The following is a 19,966-nucleotide window of genomic DNA, read 5'->3' as shown; positions in this document are numbered from 1 at the left end:
GCTGGGAGAGTAGTTAACTTTCCAGCGGCCACAGTGGGAAGCCACAAAGGAGAAGGGAGCCTGTGAGCCACCCTTGGGTTAGTATCTTCCCTGTCTGCCTAGCCCTGAATCAATCATGGCCAGGGGCATGGAGCTCTCTAATTGATTAGATCTTAGGCCAAAGGGCAGGGCCAGCTTCACAAAACTCACATGAACCCTGGGGACCCAGCAGGATTTTCTGGGCCTGGGGGCCAGATGTTTACTCAGAACAGGGGCAATGAAAGAGTAGAAAAACATCTGTCACAGGAGAGCTGCAGAATGTTCCACTCTATGGGTGAATCCACAATTCTTTTAATTAGCCCGTTTTGGTTCTACAAGAGGACTGAAGGCTGGGTGTGGGTAAGATGAACCCCAGGCATGCAGTGGGAGGAACATGAGGGGGCAGGAGGTTAGGGTAGAGAACATTTGGAGGGTGGAGAGTGGGCTGTAAGGAAGGTGGGAGGAAATAAGGGGTAATGATGGCTGGCCATGAAAGCCAAACTATACTACTGTATCATCGAATACTTCCAACAGATACATAAGGTCAATGTTACTAATCCCACTCAAACCCCTTGTTCCAGAAGAGAAAATTCAGAGCTGGAGAGGTTGAGTCCTTTGAGTCACTCACTCAAGAACTGGGAATTGACTACCAGATCTTTCTGATCTGTCCCTAAGCTCTCTGATTCCAGAGCTGCCAGCCTTGATATGGACCTGGAACTGGTTCCCTACAAAAAGGTAATGGGGGTTGGGGTGGAAGGGACAGGCCCACTTAAAGTCACATGAAGTCATTCTTCCTGGACAGACCCGAAGGCAGCTGCTGATGAGCACCCCCCTCCCCCATTTATCTGATGCGTTTGGAGACTGGGGTTGTGAAACATCTATGGTCCTCATGTGGAAATGAGATTTCTGACTGCATTTTTTTCCCCCTGCAAATTAGCTCCACCACTCCTTCTCATCAGGGCCTCACCAGACTAACACCACCTCTACCAAACTGGCCTGGAGCTGCAGGTGGGCCCACGGGGAGCCGTGAACCCAATGACGGGAACTGCAGAATGTGGCCACCTAGCTCATTGTGTGGTGTGTTCCCATTTCTGTAAAATAGAAGTACATTCAAGGAAAAACAATTTGGAAATGTAGTCTAAACTGTTAGCAATGTTATCTTTTTTTTTTTTTTTTTTACATCCAAGTTAGCATATAGTGCAACAATGATTTCAGGAGTTGATTCCTTAATGCCCCTTAGCCATTTAGCCCATCTGCACCCCAACAACCCCTCCAGCAACCCTCTGTTTGTTCTCTGTATTTAAGGGTCTCTTATGTTTTGTCCCCCTCCCTGTTTTCATATCATTTTTGTTAGCAATGTTACCTTGAGGTGGAGACCTGGGAAGACCAGGGACCTTCCCTTTTCTCTAGTATAGATTGCTGTAAAGATTAAGCTTTAAAAATAAAGCAAGAAAAATCCAATTATATTTAAAGCAAAGAGGTTGTAATATCTAGGTAAAACCATGACATCTAAAAGTTAACCTGAAGGCAGAGCTAGGCCCAACTCTAGGAGACTCGAAGGAAGCGATTCTGCTCTTCCTGCCCCCACCCTTCCCCAGCACTAAAACTCAGGCCCCAACCCCAGGCCAAGCACTGCATTCCTGGGAGTCACCTGAGGCCCCCAAGTCCCCGGCCTCCTGCACGAACCCAGTCTCCAAGCCTCGCCTCCCACGGCTGTTCCCAGCCCTGCGCGTCCCTGGAGCGGAGATGAAAGGGTGGCTGGCCCCGGCCAGGGCACAGTCCACCGGGAGCCAGGGCCCCGCAATCACCCGGACGAGTCAGCCCCTCCGGCTGAGAGCTGCTCCGCGTGACCCGGTGCCACGTGACCCGCGCGGGGCGGGGCCGCCAGCACAGTTGCTGCAGCCGCCGCGGGAGGTGTCGGAGTAAGTGGGTACCGGGCTGGCGGGGACCCTCCTCGCGGGTGGGCGCGGGCGGGGCCCGAGCGTTGCCCCTGCCTCTGGTCCCCGGGGACTGTGAGCCAGCGAGCTGCTGGGATCCCTTCCCCATGCAGGGCCGGAGGGGCGATGGGATCGCCATCGGGGTCGGAAAGGCACACCCGTATCCTTCGGATGGGTGATCCAGACACTTCCGCCTCTCACTCTAACTGACCGCAGTGAGAGGGTAGCAGACGCCCTCCTTGCGGAGCGGTTGCATTTTCCCCCGTACGCTGTGGGGGAAACTGAGGGTCCACAAAGCAAGCCAGGCCGGTGGGAGCACCCACTCCAGCACTGATAAGAGAACACACCTCTACAGGCAAAACCCGTGGATCTCACCTGCTCTAGCGTCCCAGTATATCACTACACCTCCGTTTATTGAGGAAGAGGCCGTAGGTACAAAATATCCAGCGGATGGGGGAAGAGGGGTCGGGAAAGAGGGCTGGGTCGAGCTACAAGGTAATTGCCAACATATTAAACACTATGGTTTACACGCATCCTTATTTATTATTCACCATCGTGAAATTTGTCAGGGAGGTACTGTCCCCATTTTCATGCCTGAGGAAACAATCTCGAAGATCTTGAGTCCTTTGACTAAGGTTCTGCCGTTGGTAAATGGAGGAACGGAGATTAGAACCCAGGTCTGTCTCACAGCAGCGCCTTCTGGTGGGTGGTGGAGGCACTTGGCCCAGTGTATTAATTCCTCTGTGAGCTGAAAGTTGGGATCTTTTCCTCTTCCTGGTTCATCAGCCTAGGCAGAGGGTGTTGCTGGGTGAGAAGGGCTTCTCCCCTCTCCCCAGCCACCTGCATCCCTCCCTTTATTCCTGTCCCTTACCACTGATTCCTTTTGTCACCTGTCCCCTACAGGACAAGATGAAGCTCATCATCCTGGACCATTATTCTCAGGCCAGCGAGTGGGCAGCCAAGTACATCAGGAATCGCATCATCCAGTTTAACCCAGGGCCAGACCAGTACTTCACCCTGGGACTTCCCACTGGTGCGTTGTGGGATAGAGAAGGTGCCATGGACTGGAGGCAGGGGGAGAGAGTGAGCATCTGGGGTTTTTAAGGGACCAGGTTCATGGGCTCATTAAGCCAAGAGACTCTGAAGGAGGGCTCTGAGGTGCTGGTGCTATGAGTGAACAGCCTTGTTTCCTGGACATGCAAAACAGAGGACAGTTTCCTTTATGGTCTGGTTTAGTTGCTGCCTTCTCCTAAAGAGTTGTGGTATAGAAGGGATCCTGGTTAGGCAGGAATAACCTGATTTTTAGACTCCATTCTAAGTCTTCCCACCAGAAGTCCTTAACAGAACTGAGTCGTAATGTCTTCAGGCATACATTTTATGTAATGAATGAATTTCTGTGCATCTAAAGCGCTACTAGCTGAGCATTATCCTTGGGAGAATTGAGAAGATAGTCCACTCAAAGCATTTTCTATAATTAATTAAACACAGGACCTAAGTGAAAAACAGTCCCAGTTTCTTCATTCATTCATTCATTCATTCATTCATTTTTAATGTACATCCAAGTTAGTTAGCATATAGTGCAATAATGATTTCAGGAATGGAATCCAGTGATTCATCCCCTACGTATAAACACCCAGTGGTCATCCCAACAAGTGTCCTCCTTAATGCCCCTTGCCCATTTAACCCATCCCCCTGCCCACAACCCCTCCAGCAACCCTCAGTTCTCTACATTTAAGAGTCTCTTATGTTTTGTCCCCGTCCCTATTTTTATATTATCTTTGCTTCCCTTCCCTTATGTTCATCTGTTTTGTAGCTGAAATTCCACATATGAGTGAATCATATGTTTATTTTTCTCTAATTTCACTTAGCATAATATACTCTAGTTCCATTCATGTTGTTGCAGATGGCAAGATTTCATTCTTTTTGACTGCTGAATAATACTCCATTGTGTGGAGTATTACACACATTGATGGACACACACACATTGATGGACATTTGGGCTCTTTCCATACTATGGCTATTGTTGATAGTGCTGCTGTAAACATGGGGGTACATGTGCCCCTTCAAAACAGTTTAACTGTATCCTTTGGATAAATACCTAGTAGTGCAACTGCTGGGTCGTAGGGTAGTTCTATTTTTAATTTTTTGAGGAACCTCCATAAAAGTCCCAGTTTCCTATGGAAAAAATCAGAATGTTGCCTTTATGGGAGGATATTTTGACCTCAGCTCCTTAAGGCAAATGTCCTGATTCTTTCTTTCTAAGTTTGGGTGGATCTGCCCCTCATTGTCCCATCCACTAGAGCAGGGACCTTCACACCTTTTCTGTAAATGGTCACATAGTCAATATTTTACACTTCACTGGCCACATAGCCTCTGTTGCAACTACTTCACTGTCCTTGTAGCTCAAAAGCAGCTGCAGACAATACATAGATGAATGTGCATGGCCGTCCACCAATAATGCTTTATCTGTGGACATTGAAGTTTGAATTTATATAATTCTCATATGTCACAAAGTAATATTCTTTTGATATTTATAAGCCATTCTTCACTGATGAGCTGCACAAAAAGAGGGAGCAGGCTAGTTTGGGCCTGTAGTGTGAAGTTTGCTGACCTGTGCACTAGAGGTTTATGGGAGCAGTATCTACACGTATCTGGAAAACCACCAATGTCTCAAGCCCCGTGGGGGCTGCACTAACATCCTGTTTTGTAACTAGAGCTATTCTAGGTCAGAGTCTATGCTGCTGAAATCCCTCCCTAATTCCCCATCACCTGCATAATCAGATCCCGGCTCCTCAGTGTGGCATTCAGGGCCTTCCAAGAGCTGGCTCTTTCCTGTCCTGCTTGAACCAGCATGGCATGTCCATATAAGGGTTCCTTGGAACATCCCTTCTTTTAGGTGAAACATCTAAAAGGTGAAAACATCTTTAATTGGTGGAAACCAAATAAACCAACTCTAGCTAACTCAAGCAGAAAAGGAATTTATTGGTTAGATACTGGGGAGCTCACAGAATTGATGGAAAAGCTAGAAATTTGGAAAATGCACATGATGAAGCTCAGGGGAAGGATAGAGAAGCTGTGTGGCTCAGGCATGGCTGAGGCCATGTCACAGGGACAGATTGATTATGGGGGCAGGGAGGGAACTTTCATTCATTCAACAGGTTATTTAGTGAATGCCCGCTGCATGCCAAGCTGTTCTAGGCACTGGTGATACAACAACAAACAAAAGAAACAAATTCCTTCCTTCCTAAAGCTTTAAGTGTAGTAGGAGAGACAGATAATAAACAAGTCGACAAATAAAGTATGTTAGATGGTGATGAGTGAATGAGAAAAATGAAACAGGGAAAGGGGTTAGGGTGTGTCTAGACAGGGGTGGGGGTTTGCAATATCAGATATGGTGGTGGGGAAGGTCCATCTGAGAAAGTGATGTTTGAGTAAAGGCCAGAAGTGAGAGTTATGCAAATATCTGAAGGGAGAGCACTACTGGCAAAGGGAACAGTATGTGCAAAAGCCCTGAGGTGGCATTGCAAGGAGCAGGATCAGTAAGGGTGAGAGAGGTAACCAGGGGCCAAATTATGTACATATTTTGTTAGGATTATTACTCAGTGAAATGTGAAGCCATTAGTAGTTTGTGAAAAAAGTGATCTGATTTGGGTGGGTCATTTTTCTTTTCATCATCTTATTTTTAAGAATTTCAAATATTCACAAAAGCTTAAAGAATAGTGTAGTACCATTTTCCTGGGCTCACCAGTTGTTAACATTTGCCACAGTTTCCTTCTTCTCTTCTGTCTCATGTTCTCTCTCTCTCTCTACACACACACACACACACACACACACACACACACACACACTTTTTTATGAGCCACTTGAAAGTAAGTTCCCAACCTCCTGACACTTTACCTTTAAATCTTTTGGCATGTATCTCCTCAGAATAAGGACATTCTCTTACATAACTACAATGCTATTATTATCCCTATTAAAAATCCTTCCATAATATCATCTGATATACAGACTGTAGTAACATTTCTTTCCACATCATCCACATTTATGTTTTATAGTTTTCCCCCCAATAAGCCTATATCCAGACTTCATGAATATTTACTTTTTTAATCTATGGAAGTCCTGCCTTTTTCACGTGCTTTATGACATTGGCTTTTTAATGACCCTCAACTCGCATGAGTTTGCTGCTCCTCAGGGAAGTCTTCTGTGAACCTACAGGCTTACCCTGATCATAGCTGACACTACTGTTTCATGTTCCCAGTCCTACAGGGTGAGCTCTTCCAAAGCGGCTGCTGTGTCTCCTGCTCCTGTGTTCTCATCACGTGGCCCCCTGCCTCACATGCTAGTTGCTCAGGGAATATCGTGTCAGTAAGGTGATGTTCACTCAGGTTACTCATCATGGTCATTTCAGTCAGCCGTGTCCTGAGCACTGGGATTCAGCAGTGAACGGGACAGACACGGCCCTGCCCTCCTTGAGCTTACAGTCTAGTGGGGAAGTAGGCATTCAGAAGCAGTTAGGATTGGAGCATTGGGATAGGACTCCATATCTGACATGTTCTCTCAGATCTGATAGGTTCTCCTTGCTGAGTAGCCCAGCTGGGCATCTTCAGGAGCTGGGAGCTAAAGGGAATTCATGGCTGTGGCCTCTCTTACAGGGAGCACCCCAATTGGCTGCTACAAGAAGCTGATTGAGTATTATAAGAATGGAGACCTGTCCTTCAAATATGTGAAGACTTTCAACATGGATGAGTATGTGGGTGAGTCTGTCTCTTTCAAGGTGTTTCCTGATTCCAGGAGAGTTGTACTCCTCCCCTTTCAGGCTCAGCCCAGGAGAAGAATAGGGAAGTCCCAGGGAGCCGGTGATGTTTAGTGATAAGCTCAATTAGCAATACCTGTCTCTTCCAGGCCTTGGTGTACTCAGCTATGAAAGCTGACCTCCTAGCTTGTAAGCAGTAAGTGATCAAACAGATATGGAAGCCTCTTGTACAGAGCAAGCATTTTTTTTTTTATGTTATTTTTGAGAGAGAGACAGAGGGAGCACGTGAGCAGGGGAGGGGCAGAGAAGGAGACACAGAATCCAAGGCAGGCTCCAGGCTCTGAGCTGTCAGCACAGAGTCCGATGTGGGGCTCGAACTCATGAACCGTGGGATCGTGACCTGAGCTGAAGTTGGACGCTTAACCGACTGAGACACCAAGGCACCCCCAGAGCAAGCATTTTAAATAAATATTAAATGAGTATCTCCTTCTTGTCTGCCTCTTCCCCAACTCCATGCCATTTCTTTCTGGAGCCAGTAATTACAAATGGGATCATGGCTGGGGTGTGTCCCTCAGTGTCCGTGTCCTGTGTTTCTCTCCAGTGTTCATCCTCCAGCTCCCCTTCCTGCGAGGTACACTGGGAGAGGAACGGACGCTGGTGTCCCTTCCAAAGCTGAAAAGCTACACCTTGGTCTTCTGTACCCGCCCCCTCCCCACCCCCCGCCAGGCCATCATTCCATTTGGCTTCTTTTTAAACATCTTTTTTTTTCAATTGTGGTAAAATCCACAAAATTCACCATCTTAACCATTTTTATATGTACAGTTCAGCAGCGTTTAGTCACACTGTTGTGCAGCCATTCCCCAGAACTCTTTTCATCTTGCAAAACTGAAACTCTACCCATTAAACACCAACTACCCATTTCCCACTTACCCAACCCCTAGCAACCACCATTTTACTGTTTCTGTGAGTCTCACTACTCTAGATACCTTATATAAGTGGAATCATAGAGTAAATGTCTTTTTTGTGACTGGTTTATTTCACTCAACAAAATGTCCTGAAGGGTCATCCATGTTGTAGTGTCAGAATCTTGTTCCTTTTTAAGGCTGACATTAAACATCCACCTTAAACATTCTTTTTCTTGGCTAAAAATCATTTTGTGAAGCCCTGAGATAATTCTGTCCAAGCACCTGGCATTGAAGTTGGGGTTCAGGCTGAGCGGGGTATAACTGTGGGTGAGTGGTGAGGTGGGAGGCACGGGGGAAGGGGCATGCTTACTTCCTTTCCCAAATGGGCCAAGCCCCACTCCCAGGTTGCTAGGCCACCTCCAAAAGCCCAGAGTGGCCCTGGCCTCCAGCCTACAATTACTCTTTTGTGAAAAGGAGATCCAGATGAGGGGATTTCTCAGGTTCCTGGTGTGTAGCTACCTTGGCCCAGTCCTGTCATCACAGCAGTGGTGGAGGGTGGACACAGGGAGACCAGCTCAGACTATCCTAAGTGTCTCAGGGCCAGAGGGGTGGTGCCTAGGGCTCCCTGATGAGCATTTCCCTGAAGGAGTCTGTGAAGGTCTGGGGGTATCCCGGCATCCTCTGTGGAACGAGAGCTGTGGCCCAGCCTGGGAATGACTTAGTGTAGCCATGGCCCCACAGGCCTTCCTCGAGACCACCCGGAGAGTTACCATTCCTTCATGTGGAACAACTTCTTCAAGCACATTGACATCTGCCCAGAAAACACCCACATCCTGGATGGGAATGCACCTGACCTGCAGGCCGAGTGTGACGCCTTTGAAGAGAAGATCAAAGCCGCGGGAGGGATTGAGCTGTTCGTTGGAGGTGAGCTTGCCACTCTGCAGCACGTGTCCAGGGCAGGCCCAGGGTGGTGAGGACATGTGGGAACGGGACGAGACCCATGCCTGTCTCACTGCAGCTTCTTCACTGCACTGAAACAGTAGCGATCATTTATCACCCTGAGTCAGGGAAGACCCTGGAGTAGGAGCTCTCACCTTAGCTGTGCTGCTCAGTGACTGTGTGATCCGCACTTCAGTGCCTTGTTGGTAAAGTGAGACGTCTGGATTTGGACTCTCAGATTCTATTCCCTAGTCTTAAGGTTTTGTATGGATCAGTCCATGGGACTTACCTAAACAGTTCAGAGCAAAGACTCTGTGTAGTTCCAGAAGATTGCAACTTGGCCCCCGCACCACTGTAGCTTAGCCATTTGAACACCAGAGAAGTTTGGTGACTTCCCCAGGGTCAGCCACAACAGTGGAAAGAAAGGAAGAATCTAGGGTGGCCCCTTCTCAATTTGAGGTTTGTTCCTACCCTGGGCTGCCCTCTTCCATTACTGTCTGTCGCCACCTCTGGATTCACCCATGGGGGTGATAAGTTGGGACTTTTACTGCTCTAGATTTAACTCTTCTTTACTTCAAGGCAGGGAGGAAGAGGCTAATGTTCTCAGCACTCATGTTCTGAGATTTTATAAACTTTGCAACCCCTGACCAGGCCATTTTTTATTTGCTATAACTCTATCTCAGCAACAGGACTCCTGACTACTGGGAAGGAGAGAGAGAAGTTACCCATCAGTAATCTTGCAAAGCGGAAGCTATTTGGAGCGCTGCTTACTTAGCTTTCTGAGGGTGGTAGTGAGGCCACGACATCTGTGTGAGCCTCAAACAGAAATGCCAGGAGGTGGGGAGAGGGGAAGATCTTATGCTTAAAGTGTACCTGCCCAGGGTGAATGGGAAAAGAGATATGATTTCAAGGATTTTTTCAGACCCCAGGTGGGGAAAAATAGATTGTCCATTCTTGAAATCTTGGATCCCTGGGACTGACAGGCCTGTCCTCATTGTTTCTCCTGGGCAGGCATCGGCCCCGATGGACACATCGCCTTCAATGAGCCAGGCTCCAGTCTGGTGTCCAGGACCCGTGTGAAGACTCTGGCCATGGACACCATCCTGGCCAATGCTAGGTTCTTCGATGGTGACCTCACCAAGGTGCCCACCATGGCCCTGACGGTGGGTGTGGGCACTCTCATGGATGCTAGAGAGGTAAGGGCGCAAGCCGTCCACAGGCCTTCCTGGGGGGTGGGTGGTGAACTGGCCTTTTTGTTAACTATACAGGGTACCACCTGGGTACGGTTATTAAAAATGAAGACCTTACAAATAAGGCTAAAATCCTAACTGATCCCATCACTGCTTCCCCTTCCTCTTTGGAGGCAACCATTGTTCTCAGTGTGAGGGAACCCTTTTCAGCACTGCCTACTTACAAAAGGCTGCAGGTCCCCCCGCCTCTGCCTGCCTAGCTTCTCCCAGGCAGAAAGGAGCCTGGCCCTACTGATGTCAGAATATGAACTTGCACCTGCCCGGGTACTGATAGGGACTGCTGGTTCCCTGCAGTTGGTGGAGGTCACTGTTCGAAGGGAGCTCCCCCTGCCACCCCAGGATAGTCGTGGTTCTGGGCCTGTGTTCGGGGATTCATAAATGTGGGGAGGTGTGATTTGAACTCGGTTCAGTGTGTTTTTCCCTAGAAAGTAGAGTATCATTTGAATTTTTGGTGGTTCCAATTTCTTTACTGTCTTTCATTAGAATTTTAAAAACATTTTCTCTTCCTTTCAGGGGTATATTCAGTGGGAAGCAGCTACACATTTTAGCTTCAAGTTTCTTTGCCTAACAAACATCTACATCAGTGAAAAGGGCTCCCTGTTTCGAGTGAACTTTTGTGAAATGAGTGATATTACCCACTTTCTCTTGGGTAACCTTGACTCAGTACCTAGGAGGTCACCCTGCTATTTTTGGCCTTGCAGCTTGTAAACCCTACGGTTTGAGAGCCCTCCCTGTCACGTGACAGTATTATGATCTGGGAAAGGACCTGGGTCTGGAAATCAGGAGTTCTGGGGTCCTGAACAAAGAGTCACATTCTCTCTGTGCCTCTGGTTTCATTTCTTATGAGAGAGGAACAGTAAATCCTGTTCACAAGTCCATGGTACAGTAGAATTATAATGAAAGAAATCTAGAGAGCAGAGTTCTTTACAGTCACTTTCCAGCACTTCTGTTCTTGATATTTGAACTGTTGAGGGGAGGCTGTGCCTTTGTTTTATTTGAACAAAAAGCATCACCCCAAGTGCTATTAGTCAGTCTAATACCCGGAATTGAAAGTGACCAGATTGAGGGGCAGCCTTTCTGGGCTTCAACCTTAGGAGCCACATGTATAACTATTACCATCACTTCCATGGCCCTTTGTAGATGGGGCAGATCGGGACCCCTCTTGTTCAGACTGTGCTTGTGAAAACTCACCCAGCCTAGGACCCCTTGGGACCCACTGTCACAACCATTGGGATAAGGAGTGTGGGCCTTTGTCCTGCATGTCTATTCATAGTCATCATCAAAGGTATCAGGAGGCACCATCAAGTGGTGGCCTTTGGGTCAGAAATGACCTGGAGCAAGGGACTTAAATCTCCTGGAGCCCTTTTCCTCGTTCCTAGAACATGGGGATAATGATGCCCCTGCCTCAGGTTATTTGTGTGATCAGGCGCATACAGCAGGGAGCACAGTGTGGTGCAGGCTAACAATTTAAAATGGTATATTAAAAACAATGATTCTTACAGCTGGTTGGGGAGACTGGGCCAGAATTCAGGTTTCTGGACTCTGGGTTCCGCTGCTCATTCTCCTCCATCACAGGCTTGTTTTCTGATCCCCAGGTGATGATCCTCATCACAGGTGCTCACAAGGCATTTGCTCTGTACAAGGCCATCGAGGAGGGGGTGAGCCACATGTGGACCGTATCTGCCTTCCAGCAGCATCCCCGCACGGTGTTTGTGTGTGACGAGGATGCCACCCTGGAGCTGAAAGTGAAAACTGTCAAGTATTTCAAAGGTGAGGGGAGGGCTGGGGTTGGGAGTTGGTGGCCAAGTTTAGGGTGTGCCAGGTGTGAGGAGTGGATCTACTTTTCTTGCTCTGGCCACTTTCATAGACAACTCTGATTTTAACAAAAATGAAACCTTAGGATCTCAGAATACAGTCAATGCTCTTCCATCCATGACTGCAAGGGTCTGTTTCTGGAAGCCTCTTTGTTCTGAGGAGGCAAAAAACCCAGTGAAATGAAAAGTTGTAGTCCAAGGGCAACGTGGTGATCTCTTGGCAGTGATAGTGAGCCTCAGGGTGTTTTATTTTTTTTTTTAATTTTTTTTCAACGTTTTTTATTTATTTTTGGGACAGAGAGAGACAGAGCATGAACGGGGGAGGGGCAGAGAGAGAGGGAGACACAGAATCGGAAACAGGCTCCAGGCTCCGAGCCATCAGCCCAGAGCCTGACGCGGGGCTCGAACTCACGGACCGCGAGATCGTGACCTGGCTGAAGTCGGACGCTTAACCGACTGCGCCACCCAGGCGCCCCAGAGCCTCAGGGTGTTTTAATCTTTCAAGGTCTTCTGCAGGCCTTCCCCTCTAGGTAGGCCACTGAATTCTTAGGAGGATCTTTTTCTCTTCCACTTTAAAAAGGACACACTGGGGGCGCCTGGGTGGCTCAGTCGGTTAAGCGGCCGACTTCGGCTCAGGCCATGGTCTCGCGGTCCGTGAGTTCGAGCCCCGCGTCGGGCTCTGTGCTGACAGCTCAGAGCCTGGAGCCTGTTTCAGATTCTGTGTCTCCCTCTCTCTAACCCTTCCCCGTTCATGCTGTCTCAAAAATAAATAAACGTTAAAAAAAATTTTTTTTAAAAAGGACACACTGCTTTAAACAAACTTACGTGAAAACCCTCATCTACTAAGCAGGCATATTGGGAATTTATTCTTTGGTTAAAAGATTAACCTTTGAGACTGCGTGCCGTCATAGCGGTCACGTCATGCTCTGTACCGCTCCCCACCGTTGCCCTGTAGCAGCAGCTACAGCGCCCCATGCCAGCCCCAGAGGCCTCCCGTACCCAGCTCCAGGTCCCGGCTCCACCGTCGCTGCTACTCCCGGGGGGTCGCATGAAACAGATGGGGAGTTTGATGCTCACCGGGTGACATACTTCAACAAGCCAGATATTGACACCTGGGAATTGTGTAAAGGGATGAACACGCTTGTTGGCTATACTCTGGTTCCAGAACCTAAAATCACTGATGCTGCTTTGCTGGCATACAGATGGTTAAATGATTTTGCTAGTGCAGTTCGCATCCTAGAGGTTGTTAAGGACAAAGCAGGACCTCATAAGGAAATCTACCCCTATGTCATCCAGGAACTTAGACCAACTTTAAATGAACTGGGAATCTCCACTCCAGGGGAACTGGGCCTTGACAAAGTGTAAAACCCCATGGATGGCTTCTCAAGGATTTATTCATAATGCTACTTGATTATAAACAGCCACCTGGAATTACTGATGATAATGTATTACCTTATTTGAACAAGTTTTCCTTTATTGAGTACCAAACCATGTAATGGTAACTTGGACTTTAATAAAAGGGAAATGAGTTTGAACTGAAAAAAAAAAAAAAAAAAAAAAGATTAACCTTTGAATGGCCAACACCCCCAGAGACTGGATTTAAAAGTCCTGTGGATTCTAGCATTCTTTGGAAATAACAAGTTCTTTTCCTACTCTAGGGTTTTTGTCATTTGGAGCCACAGAAAAAAGATGATTTTCAGGAAGAGGAAAAATTTGAGAGCTCTTGGATATGACTGTTCATAATGGTGGAACTTGGCTTCTACCTGCCTTAACTGCTTTTCGTTTTTAACTTTTCACAGGCCTAATGCTTGTTCATAACAAGTTGGTGGACCCCTTGTACAGCATCAAAGAGAAAGAAACAGAGAACAACCAGTCTCCTGAGAAACCGTATGGTGATTAGCCCGAGCTCACCCTAGCATCAAGGACGTCCTCAGGACAGGCGAGGCATTTCTGGTGATTGCCTTTAGGAGGACACAGTTGTATTTCTCTCACCCAGTATGGTTACTCCAGACGAACGGGCATACAAATTGTTCTTGGCTCTGCAGCATGGAGCCTAGTCGTCAGAGTTTAGGGACAGGGAGAATGACTTGTTTTCTAACTTAATCAGAAAAAAAGTCTCTGAAAAATGTACTCCATAATTTTTGATGTCTGCCCTACACAAATTAGGGTTTTTAGCTTTGGTTCTCCCTCTGGCACTGTTCTCACATACAGCACACTCCCAACAGGAATTTCTATCATTTGTATACTGATTCTCAATTTGGGGGGGTGGTGGGAAGGGACCTGTGTATACGGGCCAGACCTCTCTGGAGAGGCTCTGAAAGCCCCTCTTGAGCAGGTCTGCTATTTGAGGATCACTACTCCAGATAAAGGAACAAATTCTCAACCTTATGTTCAGTTCCAAGTGCCGTGGCAAGAAAGAAAAGGATTTCTTTCTTTCCCTTCTTGTTTTTCTCTGCTCTCACAGTTGGCCTTTCCGTGAACTCGGAGGATTCCTTGGGGGAGAATCTGGGTGGCCCGGGCTAAAGAGAAGGCTTTTGCTGATAAACTCAGAGCCTCAAGGGGCATGGCCACGTCACACTCCCCTCCCTCGGGGACCCTCCAGCACGGAAGGAAGGCGGAAACCCTCTTCCCAGCAGAGCCCATGTTTCTGTTCCAAGGTCTCCCTGGGGTGACAGATACCTGCACCATGTCAGTGTGCCCAGCTAAGGAGACAGGGGCCAGGGCAAGCAGCTCGCTTCGGCCTAAGTTTAGTCACAACACAAGTGACATGTTCTCCTGCTTCCCTGAGAGCTGAGTGCCAAGACAACATACCAAATGCTTCTAAAGGCGCCTAATAATAGCCTTTCCTCACTTAAAATACCTTGCCCTTCCAGCCCTCTCAGGTTCCTGTGGCGTGTTCTCGTGTTCCCAGAACACCAGGAAGCACAACTGTTTTGCCCCTTTATCCTTCACCCCGTGTTCACAAAATGAGTTCATTGCTCTGCCTTTCAACTCTCTTAAGCCTTCGTGGAGTGGATGCTGCCTTCCCCTCCCTATCTCTGTGCCTGTTTGAAGCTGCTGCTTCCTTTATTTCTGGGAAAGATCTTTCAGAGACCGGCTCAGGCCTCTCCTTGAGTGCTGTGTTTGGTACCTGGTGTTCTGTCTTTAGCTTTTATACGTGATCGTGCTGTCATTCTGTCTTAGGCTAGTGGATCGATGGGCTTGTTTACAATGTGATATTTTCTATTAAATCTGATATTTTCAAATAAAACATGTCTTTATGGGTTTGCGCCCCCAGGGGTCAGAGGGTGGTCTGCGTTGATACTTATGTATTTTGGCAATGGCTGGTGAGCAAGGCTTCACATTCACTCCTCACAGCAGTTCCGTAGGAAGGTGCAGTCACAGCAACTGCTCACCCTCTTCCGTCACCAGAGGGAAAATAAAGTCATTCATAGACATGAAGCACCTGTGTAAAATGGCAGGTAGGAACAGATGAGCAATGAATTGTCATGTTCTGGCTATGCCTGGGATCCAAACAAGGATACGGCTTCTAAAGAGAATAAGGAGATTTGTGACCAAGGGGGATATAAACATTGCAAGGTATGAAAAAATAGGTTTGGATGGTTTTTTTTCAGTTAGAAAAGTAAACATAATGGAACATCTTGGGTCAATATAACTAGTTGAGGTACAAGTGGAAGTTGGCAGAAGGGTTTCAATTTTTATCACTTGTATTGAGATATAATTTACGTGCCTGTAAAAGTCATCTATTTTAAATTCAATGATTTTTATTAAGTCTAATAAACACGACAACTAAACTGGAGATGCCTGAATGAACTCAGGACCTTAAAAAGATCCCTTTCCGAGGCCCATGTTTCCCTGGTGGCCCAACAGCAGTGTCATCCTGCTACAACCAGTTCTTCTGCAGGTCAAGTGGGATGTATGCTCTTGGGCCAGATTGGGCCTCTGACACTACTCAGGCCTCCTTGGAAAAGAGCTAATTTTGTTTGGGGGCGGGGAATCACAGCAGGCCTGGAATATCTTGTTGCCAAAAGTAAGGGTGCTTTTAAAAAGGTTTGAGGCAGTAATGAAAGGACAAGGCAGCCAGTTTAATGGAGCTCTGAATGGCCAGGTTGTGACAATCTAATCAGTAAGTATTAAATACAGCTAGGTAAAACAAGTTCAATCTGTAAAACCCTAAGTCTGATACTCAAAGAGAAAAACGGTAATATTAAGTATAAATGGTATTGCATTTCAGGAAGAAAGGATTGAATGCGTTCAAGGTTTTATTGCATTTAGTAAAAAGTGGCAGCCTGTTGACATAAATGGGTATCACGTCTTCTACTAAATCTGTTTATAAAGGAGAGATGGATACAAAAGCCAGGCCCACTATTTCCCTGATACATCTATGGCTTACTTCCTTACTTCCTTCAGGTCTCTGCTCAAATGTCATTTATCGGAGATCATCCCTTAACCTCCAATATAAAATAGCAATCCACACTCCCTATTTCCCCTTTTCCTGCTCTTTTAGTGCCTGATGTGTATTTTGTTTCCCACTAAAATGTAAGCTTCCTGAAGGCAGACCAAATACTGTTCTAACCCATCTCTATCAGTGCTTTGATATCTAGAAGGTGTCTGTTTTCGGTTGAACTATAAGCCTGATAGTACCTCCCAAGAGTAAGGACCATAACAACAACCCGGGGGAAATAAGAGCATATTATATGATAATAGATTAGCCAATTGGCCTCCTAAGGAGATCTAACTTTGTAAACTTGATTCCTCATTCACGAGAACCCAAATCCTTACTGTGAGGAGATGCTAGTGAAACATGCACATGTTTCCAATAAAATATATTTTAACAAAATACAGAGTTATTCAAGAATGATAAATAAAACAGAACATAATAATTCAGGCTTAAAGGGAGCCTTAACACCGGCTGGCAACCACACGATATTCCCCTAGTCTGTTCGGTCTCCTCTAATTTATAAGGCCTCAAGCCTCCAACCACTCTTCCTCTAGCCTTTCTCTCAGCTGTGACCTTGAAAATCAAAGTAATCAAGACAACGTCCATAAGCTCCACCATCACGCGCACCCACCTGCCAGCCCTGCTCTCATGGTTTCCCTTCTTCCTGTTATTCGCTGCTTGTCCAGTCCCTCCACTTGTGCACTAGATCCTTCTCTTGCCTCCTTGAGGGCATCGTTCCAGCAAGACTCTCGCTCACCTGCAGCATCAAACTGTCCTGCTTTCCTGGGTCACTCCTATCAGCATACAAAACAAGCTTTAAATACAAAACTCTTCACCAGATTTGCCCCATCCTGGAGTCACCTGTACTCTAGCTCTCTCCTCCCTCCCTCTCTCTTCCAGCATTACCACCATGTATACCTTATACCTCTGTAACTGTCTCACAGTTCTGGGATATTCCGTCCCTTTAAAAAATTATTCTTTTTCTTCAAATTTCCGCTTGGAACATTTCTCATGACATACTTGCAAGTTCACGGATTCTTTCCTTAGCTGTTTTAAGTCTACGGATGGACCCCTTAAAGGCATTAATTTCCATTGTTTTTGTTCATAGCATTTCTTTTTGATTCTTAGTTTCCATATTTTGCATACATGACTCACCTGTTCTTGTATGTTGTCCACTTTTTCCATCAGAGACCTCAGTATATTAACCATAGTTACTTTAAATTCCCAGTCTGATAACTCTAGAATCTCTGCCATATCAGTCTGGTTCTGGTGTCTGTTTGGTCTCATCAGATTTTTTTCCTGCTTCTGAGCATCCTTGTATATTTTTTATTGGAAGTTTGACATGATATATATTGGGTAATAGGAACTGAGGTGAATAGGCCTTTAGTATGAGGTGTTATGTTTATCTGGCTCACAGCTAGGCTGTGTTCGATGCCTGCTGCATGTGTCAGAGGTTTTGATTTCCTTCAGTGTCCATGTTTTCAGTCTTCCCTTTCTGGTTTTCCCTAGAAATTCCTTCTTGAAATAGAGTCGGTGTGTTGCAGCTTCTTCAAAAGCTGTAATCCACTATTGTAACACTGGAGTCCTACTGATGGTATGGGACTAGGGAGAATTCTTCTGTATCTTGTCTTTTTTATGAGCCAGAGTCCTGGGCTGAGAACTTTAGAAGTTTCTTAGCCTTTTTTTTTTTTTTTTTTCCTTATGTGAGAAAGGAAGGAAGGGGCTTACGCTATCCAACAGCCCTTCCCCAAGGTCAGAGAAGACAAGTATTTTTCCCTGAGGGCAGTCTTCTGCCAAGTTAACGGAAAGCTCTGGGTGTGTTTTGAAATGGCTACTACCCCCCAGCCCCCTTACAAGAGGAGAATTTTCTGCCATCTTCACAATGAGAACCTGGGGAAGCTCCTGGAGGTAAAACCCACCAAAGTGTGGGCAACCCCTTAGAGTAACTCCCAGGAGTTTTAAACTCTCAAGCTAGCCCACACTCAGCCCCCAGCAATTCACTTCAATCCTGATTACTGGCTCTAGCTTCTCCTTTAGGTGAAGTGATCTGTGTTTTCTGCATATTTTTTCTCTAGTTTTTGTGGTGGCTTGCTCTGTGACCTCTATTCTTTGATGGGTCAAAGAGAAGCTGATTTTCAGTGTGCTCAGCATTTTTTCTTGTGAGGCAACCCCACTTCTTCTCAAACACACTCCAGATTTCCCCCTCCCTTCCATTGAAACATCACTTGTCAAAGTCACCAATGACTATGTAGATCGCTAATTCAATGCTCAGAGCTCCTGTTACTTGACCTATTTGCAGTATGTGACAGCTGACCACTGCTTCCTTCAAACTTCACATGGCTTCCAGGATATCACAGTCTGCTGATTTCCCCTGAGTAGCCACTGTCTACTCTGATGGGTCCTCCACATCGCCCTGAACTCTTGGCATCTGGAGTGCTCCAAGACTTAGCCTTTGAACTTCTTCTCCCCATGTAACTCACTCTCTTGGTAATTTCATCCAGTCCCGTGGCTTCACATACCATCTATACACAGACTCCCATATTTCCATCTTCAGCCAGAGACTCTCCCTTGAACTCCAGACTAGAATACCCAACTGCCTACCCAACATCTCCATTGAATTAACTGCCAGGTGTCTCAAACTCATCTGTCCAAAACTAAGTTCCTGATCTTCACCAGAAAATCTCTGCCACCTAGTTTTCCCCTTGTCCACCTGCGACAAAAAGAGCTAGGAATCAATTCTGACGCCTCACTTTCTCATATTATATATCCAATCTATCGGTGAATCCTTGAAGTTTTACCTTTAAGGTAAGTACACAATGTGACCACTTAAGAAGATTCCAACTGCAGACATGCCGGTCCAAGCCACCTGCACTTGTCACCTGAGTGCTGCAATAGTCTCCCTTCTTTTTTTAAAAACATTTTCTTGGTACTTTTTTTAAGTTTATTTGAGAGAGAACAAGCAGAGTGGGGGGGGGGCGCGTGGGGTAGGGAAGGGGTGGAGTGGGAGAGAGAGGGGGAGGGAGAGGGGGAGGGAGAGAGGGGGGGAGAGAGGGGGAGAGAGGGAGAGAGGGAGAGAGGGAGAGAGGGAGAGAGGGAGAGAGAGAGAGAGAGAGTGAGAGAGAATGAATGAATAAATCCCAAGCAGGCTCTGCACTGTCAGCGCAGAGTCTGATGTGGGGCTCGAACCCACAAACCGTGAGATCATGACCTGAGTTTAAATCAAGAGTCAGATGCTTAACCGACTAAGCCACCCAGGCACCCCACTGCAGTAGTCTCCTAACTGGTCTGTTTCTACCCTTGCTCACACTCTCCTAAAACCTAAGACCCTATCACACTTCTGCTCGAAGCCCTCCAAAGACTCCCATCTCAGAGCAGAAGCCCAAGTTCAAGCAGTCAGCCTCTGCTATCCTAACTCCTCCTACTCTTTCTTCGGTTCCTACTGGCTCCCATGCTGTTCCTGGAGCACTCCAACAAGCTTCTTACTCCAAGAGCCCTTGCCTCTGCTGCCCTCTCTATCCAGACTCTCTTCTCTTAGGTGCCCACATGGTACACTCCCACACTGCCAAGCCTTTGTCCCAGGGCTATCTTGATGATAAGTCTTCTCTACTCTTTTAAAATTCCAACATCACTCTGCCTCCCCGATCTCCCTATTTCCTCAACCAACTTCACTTCTGATCAACCATATTAGTTCCTTAGTGTCTGTCTCCTTCTACCAGAATTTAAAGTTGCATAAGGAGATCTAGGTCTGTTTTATTCACTGCTACATTCTCAGCACCTAGGAAAACAGGAAGGCCCATCATAAGGTGTGCAATAAATACTTTGTAAGTAAGTGAATGAATACTAGGAACATAGTAGGCTGCAAGAAATGGAGTGGGAATGGGAATAAGACACGCATCATCTAAATTTCCA

The 19,966-nt window shown here is 46.7% G+C and overlaps 2 protein-coding genes and 1 long non-coding RNA gene across 5 annotated transcripts; 2 read left to right on the top strand and 1 right to left on the bottom strand.

Annotated features, from left to right (window-relative positions):
* The first annotated feature begins 1,874 nt into the window (after window positions 1-1,874).
* Window positions 1,875-13,529, top strand: GNPDA1 (glucosamine-6-phosphate deaminase 1). Of its 3 annotated transcripts, none has more exons than XM_042986141.1 (7): window positions 1,875-1,940; window positions 2,859-2,988; window positions 6,608-6,709; window positions 8,355-8,537; window positions 9,564-9,748; window positions 11,398-11,572; window positions 13,416-13,529. In XM_042986141.1, the coding sequence occupies exons 2-7, from the start codon at window positions 2,865-2,867 to the stop codon at window positions 13,514-13,516; spliced, it is 870 nt and encodes a 289-aa protein (XP_042842075.1). In that variant the 5' UTR covers window positions 1,875-1,940; window positions 2,859-2,864; the 3' UTR covers window positions 13,517-13,529. The 3 variants fall into 3 exon arrangements, with proteins under 3 accessions (XP_042842075.1, XP_007077998.1, XP_007077997.1); XM_007077936.3 differs by lacking the exon at window positions 1,875-1,940 and adding an exon at window positions 1,990-2,383; XM_007077935.3 differs by lacking the exon at window positions 1,875-1,940 and adding an exon at window positions 1,990-2,387.
* Window positions 2,489-13,600, bottom strand: LOC122238606. The gene is made up of 6 exons (XR_006217599.1): window positions 13,528-13,600; window positions 13,069-13,151; window positions 11,303-11,541; window positions 8,468-8,644; window positions 4,725-4,860; window positions 2,489-2,742 (listed from the first exon to the last, which is right to left on the bottom strand). It is a non-coding gene; the product is annotated as an uncharacterized LOC122238606 (long non-coding RNA).
* Window positions 12,474-13,061, top strand: LOC102965948 (cytochrome c oxidase subunit 5A, mitochondrial-like). The gene has a single exon (XM_015535626.2). It carries the CDS (start codon window positions 12,538-12,540, stop codon window positions 12,979-12,981), a length of 444 nt encoding a protein of 147 aa, XP_015391112.1. The 5' UTR covers window positions 12,474-12,537; the 3' UTR covers window positions 12,982-13,061.
* Window positions 13,601-19,966: the final 6,366 nt, after the last annotated feature.

This window comes from Panthera tigris, chromosome A1, assembly GCF_018350195.1.
Source record: "Panthera tigris isolate Pti1 chromosome A1, P.tigris_Pti1_mat1.1, whole genome shotgun sequence".
Lineage (NCBI taxonomy): Eukaryota > Metazoa > Chordata > Mammalia > Carnivora > Felidae > Panthera > Panthera tigris.
This window is presented reverse-complemented; position numbering and strand designations above follow the sequence as displayed.

Excerpts from the sequence above, each read along its gene's own strand:
- GNPDA1 (XM_042986141.1), top strand. The coding sequence starts at position 2,865 with ATGAAGCTCATCATCCTGGACCATTATTCTCAGGCCAGCGAGTGGGCA. Across the intron at positions 6,710-8,354 it reads CAACATGGATGAGTATGTGG|GCCTTCCTCGAGACCACCCG; the intron begins GTGAGTCTGTCT and ends ATGGCCCCACAG. Across the intron at positions 8,538-9,563 it reads GATTGAGCTGTTCGTTGGAG|GCATCGGCCCCGATGGACAC; the intron begins GTGAGCTTGCCA and ends TCTCCTGGGCAG.
- LOC102965948 (XM_015535626.2), top strand. The coding sequence starts at position 12,538 with ATGCTCTGTACCGCTCCCCACCGTTGCCCTGTAGCAGCAGCTACAGCG.